The sequence below is a fragment of the Kogia breviceps genome, chromosome 10 (assembly GCF_026419965.1).
Source record: "Kogia breviceps isolate mKogBre1 chromosome 10, mKogBre1 haplotype 1, whole genome shotgun sequence".
Classification (NCBI taxonomy): domain Eukaryota; kingdom Metazoa; phylum Chordata; class Mammalia; order Artiodactyla; family Physeteridae; genus Kogia; species Kogia breviceps.
In genome coordinates, this window is record NC_081319.1 from 56,734,231 (window position 1) to 56,747,143 (window position 12,913).

At 35.8% G+C, this 12,913-nt stretch overlaps 1 protein-coding gene across 2 annotated transcripts in view; it reads right to left on the reverse strand.

The window, feature by feature from the left end:
* Window positions 1-12,913, reverse strand: part of ZCWPW2 (zinc finger CW-type and PWWP domain containing 2) — a 135,956-nt gene that overhangs the window by 37,950 nt on the left and 85,093 nt on the right. For both annotated transcript variants that reach the window (XM_059077405.2, XM_067005855.1), the window contains one exon: window positions 1,917-2,031. In XM_059077405.2, the coding sequence (XP_058933388.1) occupies window positions 1,917-2,031 (115 nt within the window). The remainder of the gene's footprint in view (window positions 1-1,916; window positions 2,032-12,913) is intronic.

Consider the following 12,913-nt stretch of genomic DNA (forward strand, 5'->3'; position numbering starts at 1 on the left):
TATAGGACATGGGATTTTGTTATACTGTGACTGGGTCTATATTTATGTATCACTGACTGACCCTGTAGATTTCAACAATGAAACAGTTGCATCAAACATAATAATGGGCCAATTTCTGCAGAGTAGGAAGAATTTAGGCCAAAAAAATTAGTAGTAATTATTTCTAGGTTGGAAGAATGAATTTTGGGGGCAAAGAAATCCTCAAAGTTGCTGGAATGAAATAAATGGTTTGCCTCTAAGCAAATAACCTTTTGTAAAATATCTGAATAATGGTTAATTACCTCTCAAAACTACTTTGAATACAGTAAGAAGCTGAATACGTCCTAGAATCCACCCTGGAAGCTAAGCAGGCACGGGACTAAACTGCTTATTTTGGAGACAGTGAAGAGTGAGTATGCAATGAGCGAGCCCGTGATGGCAAAGACTGAGCTCCTGGAAGTCTGCTCGTGCCTGTCAATTTGGGCTACTTCAGGCACAAAACGACAGTCCTTAGGCATATGGCTCTCTATAATCAGGCCGAATTACACAAATTCTGCATGCAAAAATCATCAGACTTTCAGCTAGAAAATGATCTGTTCCTGCAAAACCGATCAGATATAACCTGGCTCGAGAGTCTCTGGACAAGTAAGAATGCCAAAAGACCCAGACATAAATGCCCTGGCACACACAACAATGGCAACGGCATAGTTCCATAACTTATCGAGAAAGCAGGATATTGCTAGTGTAAAATGGCTGTAATATAACTTTCAAAAGTAACAGATTATATTACTTCAAAATATTAACGTTTAAAAAAACTAAATATTTCAAAGTTTACTCTGGTTACACAAGAGAAATGTACAGCCCATGCAAAGTGTAAAATTGTATTTGTGACAGTAAAGTGAGTTCAACCTTTATGGCTAATAAACAGAGACATTATATTTTCAGCACAAGGAATAAAATCACATTTGTGGTAATAAATGTCTTTTGACCAGAGTAGTTTGCTTATCATTCTTTTTCCACTCTTTTCAAAACTATTTATATGCTTTCAAATCTAAACTTAGGTGGCTAGGTCAACACTTAAACTTTTTTCAAGTAAAATGTCTTTACATATAAGTTTTTAAAATATATATATTAAACTTTTCCACAGGATAAAAAATACCACTCTTACTTTAAAATTCAATTAGCACCAAAGACCAGACCCTCCCATAGAATAATCTGTTTTAGAACTTTAGGTGGATAAAATGAGAAGGGGCTTTGCAAGATAAAAAAATTCTTATGATCACTAAGCAGAAAAATTTTTTGATACATTTGTTTATTGAAAAATCATTTCCATGCAACTATTACATTCTTTTTAGAGTTAAAAATGTGTTCTACCTGTCTTATGTCTTATGATCAATTCGTTAAAAAAGCTATCCATAAACCATAATGTTTATGATTCAAGAGAACTTTCCTTGAAAATGACTTGAAATATTATATTTTTTCACCTAATTAAAAAAGTTGAAGATTTTTCTATCTCTGCCTTGAATTTATTTAAAAATAAAACATTTTGAAAAATACTTTGTTCTGAAATAATATAGCACATCCAAGTAAAAGATTCACTCCAGGAATATATTTTAAAGCCATGGCTTCTAATTTTGAAATACATGCTTTTAAATACACAAGAGGACCTATGTAGAAAGGCTAAGAACAAAGATGACAGAAGGCTAATTAAAACACCTACATTTAAATAGAGTGCATGTTTAGTCATGGAAAATAGTTTCAGAGGGCAAAAATGCATACTGTTAACCAATATAAGAATGATTTTCCATTGGACAAAGATATACTATTTTCCTATGAAAAGGAGAGAGAAATTTTTAAATGTGCAAACATATTTTGGAAAGCATGCACCTGAATAAATCCTTATTTTGAGGTGGTAAAGAATAAAAAATCACATGTACCCCATTTTGATAGGCAGCACCTTTCCAGTCTTTGCTCATCAGAGTATCCATAGAGGAGGTATGCTTCTTGTAGTGCACTTTTATACCACTTCTTTTTATTCTTACATTCTCCTGGCTAAAGAAAGACAGAAAAATAATAAGATTCATGTTTAAGCATATAATTTTGTTTTAACATCGACTTGATTTAGCTGTTGAGCTAGAACTAAATCTAAGCATTGTACAATATATTCCTTAGATTTTGTTATCTAATTATTATTTTATTAGTATTTTAGAATATAGCAAAGTTGTGGACATTTTCCTTGTTACTAGCCAAAAGGGTCAGTCTTAATTCACTAAGATAATATTTTAATATGATTTATCTCATATTTAGAAAGTTACAAAAAGTTAAGACCACCAGTGTAACAAAGTAGTGAATATTAATCTATTCTATCAGAATAATGTTGATTCCCTTTTAAGTGACATAGCAATGATAATGAAGTGATGAAAACTGAAAAGCCTAGTTTCTTATTGTAGTAAATAAAATTAATTCCATTCACATCTAATAAATGACTGTTTTCAGGCATAGTAAGTGCTCAATAAATGTTATTCTACTTGAATACGGTACTTTTTCTAAATGTTTATTTAGTTTTTTTTTTTTTAGTTCTCTTTTATTTTTATTTTTTAAACTTTTTGTTTTATATTGGAGTACAGTTGATTAACAATGTTGTGTTAGTTTAAGGTGTACAACAAAGTGATTCAGTTATATATATACATGCATCTATTCTTTTTCAAATTCTTTTCCCAACTAGGTTGTTACAGAATATTGAGCAGTTCCCTGTACTATACAGTTGGTCCTTGTTGGTTATCCACTTTAAATATAGCAGTGTGTACACGTCAATCCCAAACTCCCTAACTATCCCTCCCCTCAACCTTCCCCCCGGTAACCATAAGTTCATTCTCTAAGTCTGTGAATTTGTTTCTGTTCTGTAAATAAGATCATTTTTGTCACTTAAAAAATATATATAATTTGAAAAGAAAAAAAGAGTCAAAGAATCTCTAGGTTAAATGACTATAAAAATTATCTGGCCCAGTAATTTTGCCAATGTTATTTTAGAGCTTGCCCCAAAAAGGTTTTTATAATGCTTATAAATGTTACAATTTATAAAATACATGCCACCATTTTCTTTTTGAAAACTTCACCATCAAAAAGAATACAGGTGTTACACTTCATGTGGTCCTGGACACTAATTTATTTGGCATAAAAGCAATGAAAAAAACTTATCAAACAAAAACCTAGTTTTGTATACAGAATATTTAAATTTCATTTATTAAGTTATTTCTTAGGAAAAAGAAAAGGCATATATAATTCAATAAACATTAGAAAATGTAAACTAATTTAAGAATATCTAAGCTAACATTTACAGATTTAAGACATTTCTGCAACTCAAATGTTATAAAGATGCTAAGAATTAATGGGTAGTGAAAAATCACCTGTAAGCTGTTATAGCACTAAACAACTGAAGTTAAGGAAATTTCTTGAGGAAAACCAATGTTATACATTGCTAAAATAAACTGGCAAGTTTGGGGAACTAAAAAGCATTTTTTAAACCTGTGTCTCTGAATCTTTAAGAATTTATCACTAAGTATGTGCCACCTAGTGGTAGTAATACAATTAAACATCTTCTAAAGAACTCAAAAAGTTAGACTCGTACTTTATAAAGAATTTTGAATTCCAGAATAAGGCTCAGCTATGCATTGTATTTTTTCCAACTAGTTTGTTCTTTTTTTTTTTTTTTTTTGTACACGGGCCTCTCACTGTTGTGGCCTCTCCTGTTGTGGAGCACAGGGTCTGGATGCGCAGGCTCAGCGGCCAAGGCTCACGGGCCCAGCTGCTCCGCGGCATATGGGATCTTCCCGGACCGGGGCACGAACCCGTGTCCCCTGCATCGGCAGGCGGACTCTCAACCACTGCACCACCAGGGAAGCCCTAACTAGTTTGTTCTTTAATTGAAGTGATTCTAAAAGTGTAGAATGTGACTCCCTATCCATCCCTAATACTGAGTGTTTCTCCCAAAGACACCCAATATTACCAGTTTCTTTCACAGTCGTCCAGAGACACCGTATGTACCTACAGGCATTTACAACATTTAAATATCTTCTTTTACAGACTGCTATGAATTGTTATATACTTTGAGTTTTTCTATTTGACTTTCAGATTGCTTCATTTATGGATTTATTCAACATATTCTAGACCCTTGGGATCAATCACTGAAGAAAACAAAGCTTACACTCTAACTAGTGAAACAGACAATCCACAATAAGCATAACAAATAAGTTAAGGCTACAATTTAAGAGGTTATAAATACTATGTAATAAAGAAAAGATGAGGCAATAAAGTGGTCAGGGTAACTGTCATTGAAAAAGTGACAACTGAGCGAAGACCTAAAGGAGGTCAAGGAGTTAGCCCTGTAGATGTCCAAGGAAAGAGCACTGAAGTTGGAGAAAAAAGGCTTTAAGATGGGAAAATACAAGTTTATTCAAGAGGCATCAAAGAAGGGAAGGTGGTTGTGGGTGAATGAGGAAGCGAGTGAGTAATAGGGAATGATGTCTAATAAATTAACAGGGGCAAGGTCATGGAGGTCCTTGCAGGCCATTGTAGGGATTCGGGCTTTTACGCTGAGTGTGAAACGGGAGCCATTACAGAGTTCTGAGCAGAAGAAAAACATTTGATTTGATTTAACATTTTACAACAATCACTCTGCTTGCTTTGATGAGAACAGATTATACAAAGGCAAGTGTAGATGTGGATGACTGGCTCCTGCAATCATCCAGGCAAGAAATAATGGTGGTATATATCAGGTCATAGCAGCCACTGTGGTGAAAAGTGGTAGGATTCTGGATATAATCTGAAGGTAGAGCAAAAATAATTTCTAGACCAACTGAAGATTGGTTAAGAGAGAAAGAGAGGATGACTGTAAGGCTTTGGGATTGAGTGAGAGGAGGATGTGATTTGCCATCCACTGAGATGAGGAAGGCTGTCAAGGAAGTGAAATGGGGGTGGGTGGTGGAGATCAAGAGTTCAGACATGCTGAGTATGCATTATGACACCCAAGCGAAGATACCAAGTAGCAGTTTGGTAAGGGAATTCGGGAGAAGATACCAAGTAGCAATTTGGTAAGGGAATTCGGGAGAGAGAACTGAACTGCAAATTAAATGTAGGAAACATAGACACACTCACACACATGCACACCATATTTAAAGGCAAAAAATTAGATGAGAAAACCAAGGGAATGAGGATATAGATGTATGTATATCCAAATACATAGTATGGCATGTACCATTATTTATTTTACAAACACCCTTGTGATGGATTTAAGTTTTTTCAAATATTTTGCAATACGAAACAATGCTGCAATAAAATTTTTTTTGTCTGTATGTCTCTTTACCCATGTGTAAGTGTACTGAAGCATAAATTCCTAAGATTTTGAATGACAGGTTTATACATATTTTAAATTTTGGAAGCTTTTGTGAAATCACTCTTGAGTGAGGTGGTCAAAATTTACAATGCCATGAACAAATGCTTCCTCACACTTTGGAGAACACTTCCATTACCAAACTTAGATCTCTGCCAATATTTTTAAGGAAAAGATTGGTATTTCCTTTTTATTATCATTTTCCATTTTTGAATTCTGTAATATGAGCAATTTTTCATATTTTTTCCAGCTTTACTGAGATATAATTGACAAATAACTGTGTAAACTTAAGGAGTACTACACAATGACTTCATACACATACACATTGGGAAATGATTACCACATAGGGTTAGTTAACATATCCATTAGCTCACATTAAAACCTTTATTTGTGTGTGTGGTGAGAACATTTAAGATCTACTCTCTTAGCAACCTTCAAGTATATAACACAGTAATTAATGTTAACTATAGTCACCGTGCTGTACATTAGATTCCCTAGAACTTATTCATCAATTTTTCATATTTTAAAAAGCCATTTATATTTTTTCTATGGAATGACTGTTCAAATCCTGTGTTAATATTTATATTGGTTGTTTTCATATTTATATTGGTTGTTTTCTCATTGATTTTTAAGAGATTTTTGTATATTAAAAAATGGTCCTTTGCTATATGTATTGAGAATATCTTCTCCTGTTAACAGTTTATCTTTTAGTATGTTTGTATTTTCTTTTTTGTTCATTTAAATTTTTCATCCTTCTACAACTAATTTGGATGTGAGGTGTGAGGTATAGCTTCTACTTCATTTTTTCCCAAGTAGCTAGCCATTTGTACATACATAATTTATTAAACAATACAACTTTTCTTTAATTATTTGAATACAACCTTATCATTAAGTATTTTCAAGTACTTGTGGACTGTATATTGTTCTATTAATCTATCAAATAACTGTTAATATCAAACTGCTTTAACTACTAGAGTATTACTATAATTTTATATTTTGTAGGTCTAACTCCCTCTTCTATGTTTTATTTTCTTACAAATGTTAGAATTTGACCCTTGAACAACACAGGTCTGAACTTTGCAGCTCCATTTATATGTGGAGTTTTTCACTAAATAGGTACTGCTGTACTACACAATCCATGTTTGGTTAGATCTGTGGATGCAGAACAGGTGAACTTTGATGGCCATTGTGAAATTACTGCAAAGTTACACGTGGATTTTTGACTGCAAAGGGGGTTGGCGTCCCTAACCCCCAGGTTGTTCATGGGGTCAACTGTAGGGGATTTTTTAAGTCCTTTTTAATGGATGTGGTACATATATACAATAGAATATTACTCAGCTATTAAAAAGAATGAAATAATGCCGTTTGCAGCAACATGGATGGACCTAGAGATTATCATATTAAGTAAGTCAGACAGAGAAAGAAAAATATCATATGATATTGCTTATAGGTGGAAACTTTAACAATGATACAAACGAACTTATTTACAAAACAGACTCACAGACTCAGAGAACAAACTTATGGTTACCGGTTGGGGAAGTGGGGGATGACAGATTGGGAGTTAGGGACTGACATGTATATACTGCTATATATAAAATAGATAACCAACAAGGACCTACTGTATAGCACAGGGAACTCTGCTCAATACTCTGTAATAACTTAAATAGGAAAATAATTTGAAAAAGAATAGATACATGTATATGCATAACTGAATCACTCTGCTGTACACCTGAAACAACACAACATTGTTAATCAACTATACTCCAATATAAAATAAAATTTAAAAAATAAAAATAAATAAAAATTGAGATTGCATTAAAGTTAATTTAGGGAGAATGGACATCCTTCCATACTAAATCTTCCAAACCAAGAAGAGGATTATATTTTTCCATTTCCTTAAGTTTTATTTTCTGTCTCTTGGTAGCATTTTAAAGTTTTATTCATATAGATCTTGTATGTGCTCCTTAAACTTATTCCAGGACATTGTATATGCTTTGTTGCTATTATAAATGCTATTTATCCCTTCATATTTTCACATTTGTTACTGCTTTAGAGTAATTTTACAACTGCCACATAACTGAATCTCCCTATTGTTTGTAACAGTTCTTCTGTTGTTTATAATAGTTTTATTTATAATAGTTTTTCCATTTGAGTTCTACAGGTTTTCCAGGTAAACAATAATAACAAAACAAAACACAGACAAGCTTTTAAATATACCTGTTTAAGAAGGAAATCTTCAAGGTGGCTCTGTAACAGATTTCCAAGGAGCTAAAAGCTTATGAAGTCAAGGATTAAGATCAATGACTTCAGATGAGACTACAGGAAGATCTGGGCATTCTTCAAATTCCAGTAAATTCTTTGATCCCAATGGAGAATATCAAGGACTTCCCTGGTGGTCCAGTGGTTAAGAATCCATCTTGCAATGCAGGGGACACTGTTCTATCCCTGGTCAGGGAACTAAGATCCCACACGCTGCAGAGCAACTAAGCCTGCATGTGGCAACTACAGAGCCCATGTGCTCTGAAGCCTGCAGGCCACAACTACAGAGCCCACGTGCTCTGAAGCCTGCATGCCACAACTAGAGAGCCCACGTGCTCTGGACCCTGTGCGCCACAACTAGAGAGCATGCGTGCCCCAAGTAATGAGCCCGTGTGCTCTGGAGCCCGTGTTCACGACTAGAGAGAACCCCACGCACCACAACTAGAGAGGAGCCCCTGCTCTGCAATGAAGAGCCCGCGTGCTGCAAAGATCCCGCGTGCCGCAACTAAGACCTGACACAGCCAAAAAAATAATAATAAAATAAATTTTTTTAAAAAAAGAGGGAATATATCTTTCATTATGTTTATATTGCTTTGGCAACTTGAGTTTTCTCAATCAGTTTTATTAAATTTAGGGTGGAGAGGGAAAATAATCATCATAGAAAGAGAAGGAAGACATATAGTCTAAAAATGTGTGTGAATTTATGAGCATAAATAATTCTTGATAGATGTGTTCTTGATAGATGAATAAGCATGTAAATATTTGGAGTAAGGACAAGGTTTGAGACTAAACAGATGGTTAGGCAGGGAAAGATAGTACCCTATGTCTGAGAAAATTCCTGGCTGTATCCAAAATTGAAGTTTGTAAACTACTTTCCTACGTGATCTTGTTCCAATCAAGCATCACTGGCTGACTGAGAGCCTCAGTACCATTTTCATATTTCCTAGGGTCTGAGGAGGAAGCTGAATGTCCCTTCTCAGTAACTTCCAACTCACTGAGCATGCTGTGTGCTATCACCATATACTAATATGAAGTGGCACATTCAAAGAAAAGAATACCTATGTATTTGTCCACCCAGTAAGGCCAGTAAAAAGAAATCTGCAATCTGGCAGAAATTCACATCATCTGTTGCTTTCTCTTATAAGATTGCTTCTCCACATAAAAATTAATCAAGATATAATCATCTGGAGCTGTAGCAGGGTAAGTTTCACTTCTCAGACTCAAATGTGTGAGCAATGTCCCATTATCTTCTTTTTGCTAAATAAAATTGAAAGTGACAGCCGTTGTCCAACAAGGATAAGACATTTGATCTTGCTCATTTTGGGGCCACCCCTTACTTTCTCTAGGTTCCTGTAAATTGGAAGGGAATACATGGTGCCTGAAGAGCGAGGACAGATCATTACCCCTCAACTCATAAGGCTTTCATGAATAACATCTTTGTTCAAGTCCCTTGAAGTCAGGTAATCAAACAGCTTCCTTGCCACGCCTGGTCTGAAGGATCCTTTCCAAGGCTGGGAACCTTGCCAGCGTGGCTTCAACCTCCTGGTGCACCTCGTGCTCTTCTTCTCCAAGGTGCTCCACTCCCCAGGGCACCAGCAGACCTCTGTTCTCTTCCATGTCTGAGGGAATCTCTTCCCTGCCTAGCTGCTCCTGCCTGCCCCGTTCCCATTACTGCCCACCCTCAGGGAACTCAGGTCAAGAAGACAGGTAAGCTCTGCTCTAGATTCCAACAGAAAATGCCCCTTGAGACACGAGAACATGAGGGGCCTGGCCACTTCTTGGAGTAAGTGAAAGGGAAAAATATAATCAAAACAAGAATTATTAACTAACCACTGGTGTCTGGCTGGTTGTGGGGAAGGATTTCCTAGCGCACGGACTCTGCAGGTGGAGTCTTTCCTCCCCACCCCTGGGCACCCTGCTCCTTCACTCTACCTGCCTATTGCTCTCCCTTCATTTCTCCCCATGGCACTTGTCAACAATTAACATACCATATCTTTTTAAAAAAAATTTACTTGTTAACTATGTGTCTCATCCCACTAATTTAAGTCTCGTGACAGCATTTAAATTTTGTCTGTTTTGACCACTGCAGAGCCTAGAATTGGTAGAAATAATAGGAGCTCAGTAAATATTTGGGTTATTATAAATAGACATTTTTTATTCAGGGTGGCATGGGGAAAGCCAAGACAGGAAATTGGGGATGAAACTAAAAGGCTGGGCTACAATCCTGAATTATGTTATTATCCCTAGAAAGGTAAAAGAAAAATATATAAGCATGATGACTATCTAGCATTATAATATGGTGATATTACTACTAAGATGATATTAAAGTTCATTTTTTATAAGAATGCAGATCTTTAAAGTACTTCATGAGCCACTGATTTATCCTATGATATTAGCAGCATTTTATTCTTGAAAAAAAAAGTGGGCCTAGGGCTTCCCTCATGGCGCAGTGGTTGAGAGTCCGCCTGCCAATGCAGGGGACACGGGTTCGTGCCCCAGTCCGGGAGGATCCCACGTGCCGCGGAGCGGCTGGGCCCGTGAGCCATGGCCACTGAGCCTGTGCGTCCGGAGCCTGTGCTCCGCAACGGGAGAGGCCACAACAGTGAGAGGCCCGCGTACCGCAAATAAATAAATAAAGATAAAAAAAAAAAAAAAAAAAAAAAAAAAAGTGGGCCTAATTTCAAGTACTTTGAATGTTACGTAAAAAATAGTACTTAATTTTAAAACTAAATTCAATCAAATGCTTAATATGAACTATTTGGGGGGACAGTAGAGCCTCACTAAAATCCTGTAGGTACAATATAGCATTTACTATCCAAAATTAACAATTCAAATTTTGATTATATAGACATAAAAGTTAGCTGCAAATAAAAGTATTTACAATTTAGAAAATTTATCTTTCAGACATAATGTTGAGCATATATTAAAAATCTGGAAAACTGGAATCATAAGTACCTAGATTGCTTTACTGGGCTTCATAAATTCATTGAAATGGCTTCAAATATTGACCATTACTTTGTTTCATTACTTTAAGTTATAATATGCCTTTAGAAACATGAGGAGATTAGTCACAGATTTCATAACCTAAAGAAATACAGAATAGTTTTCCTTTGCAATACACCTCTCCTAAATGTTTGAGGATCAACACTACCACCTATGATAAAGTCCTCTGCCTGGGGATTTGTGTTGACTGCTGTTATTTATACATTCAAGCTTCCAGTGCACCTTGCTGGCTCTACCCATGATGCACCCTTCTAAATATTTCCTGTCAGGCCAAAGCTATCGTTTTCACTTAAAGCAATCCAATAGAAAGTTAATCACAAGGCTATCTTGTCTTCCTTAAATTGGATTTCTCCAACAGCAACCAGTAATCTTGACAGTAAGAACATTCCCATTCCTTTGATGCCAACTAGAAGATAGTCACAGACACCCCTGTGAACCATACACGCCTGGACTTCCTAACACCTGTCTCCTTTCTCACCTGCCGTCTTTAACACAGGTTCTGGATTATTTAGACAGCTCATTCAAATTATTGAACACTTGAAGCAATAATGCTTTCGAAATCGTAAATAAGAATTTGCTTACTCTAACTCAGCAGGATTTTAAGATCAAAATAACTTAGGTCCCCCACTTCCTATACCACTAGAAAGTGTGAACCAGTTAAGTTGACCCCATCTGCCCCCCAAAAAGTTCTAGCTCTGTTTAGTCTGATCCTTTACATCAATTTGAAAGATAATACCAAGACTGCAGTGAGTACTAGGAGAGAAATTAGGCAGAAAAGAAAGAATAAGAAAATGTGAGAGTCAAATCTTTACAGTGTGATTCCATTACTTGGCTTGAAACACTGGGAATTACCAATGCCAGGGCCTGAGCATACCCTGAACCTTGATGTGGGGAAGGGGAAGGAAGCCAAGCAGTTTTAGGTAAAACAGCCCCAATGGACAAATCAGAAAAATCACAGGCTACTAGATAAACTCTTTATTAACCTAGACTTTAACATATGTTTTCTAAGTATTTTGAATATCTAAGTTCTTTTCCTACCAAGATGGATAAACAACTACTACATGTTGATTTTAAAGAAGACCTAGTCTAACATTTTACGCTGGTCTGTTATCTCGACTGACATCATTTAGAAAACAATTTTTATACAACCAATACATTTGTCATTTAGTGGGTGGACCTGAAACCAGATTTTGAGAAGGAGAGAAGGAAAGAGGGCTCCAGATATCACAGCAGGGAGACAATCAGTCACCACCAAAGAGAGACACTAATGAAAGGGATAGGGGAATCTAACATCACAATTTTTCTAAAGATTTGCGTGGCTTCTTTAGCACCACAAACTCATAAATACATTCATAAATTTCACAAAGTAAACATAATAAAATAATGTATGTTTCATATATCTCTTTTTTAGCTAACTCTAGTAAACCAGAAAATAGGTATTATGGTGAGAAAATCTGCTGTACAGTGGTTCTTGAGATTCATTGAGGAACTGCAGAGATTCTCAGAACACTCCCCAGTATGCAGGTTCAGGAATATATATATTTTAAAGAGCTCTATGGGAGAATGTGATGATGAGCAAGTTTGGGAACCTAAAACAAAAAAACAAAACTAACCCTGGCATCAGGATACCATGTTAATAATAACCAATTACTTCTAAGAGAATTACAAGGGAATGAAATAATAAATACTAGGTTTTAATGACAGCCACGAAGAGGCCCAAAATCTATGGCTAGGAATCAATGCACTAAACGTGAAGAGAGCTTTCACGTCTTTGTCCAACTGTGAAAAGCCCTGGTTAAAGGTTAAGTTAATTTATCAAGCTGGCTGAATTAACAACAGGAGACCAATAAGAAGAACTTTGTGATTTTCCAGTTTATAGATGAGAGCTTATTATGAATTTGGTATGCTTATGAAGATTAGAAACAGATGGTCCAATGTAAGCCTCAAGCAGGCTGACATATAATGTAAAAGCCTGGAGCTTGCAGTCAGAAGACCTGGGCTTCAGTCCCAGTTCTGCTGCTATGTGACCTCAGGCAAGTCACTTAACCTGAGCCCTAACTTTAACAATAAATGAAGATCGCATGAGATAGCATATGTAAGAGGTACTTTATAAAATGCAAAGCATTTTCAAATGTTGGTTATCAATGTCATAAATGATCAGAATATAAACATTTATCATTTAGTCTCTGCAGTCCAAGAAAATGAGACAGAAACTCTATCTATAATAGGGAGTTGACTGAGTGTGTACTTTATGTCCAAAGGAATTCTACTATTGACTCTACT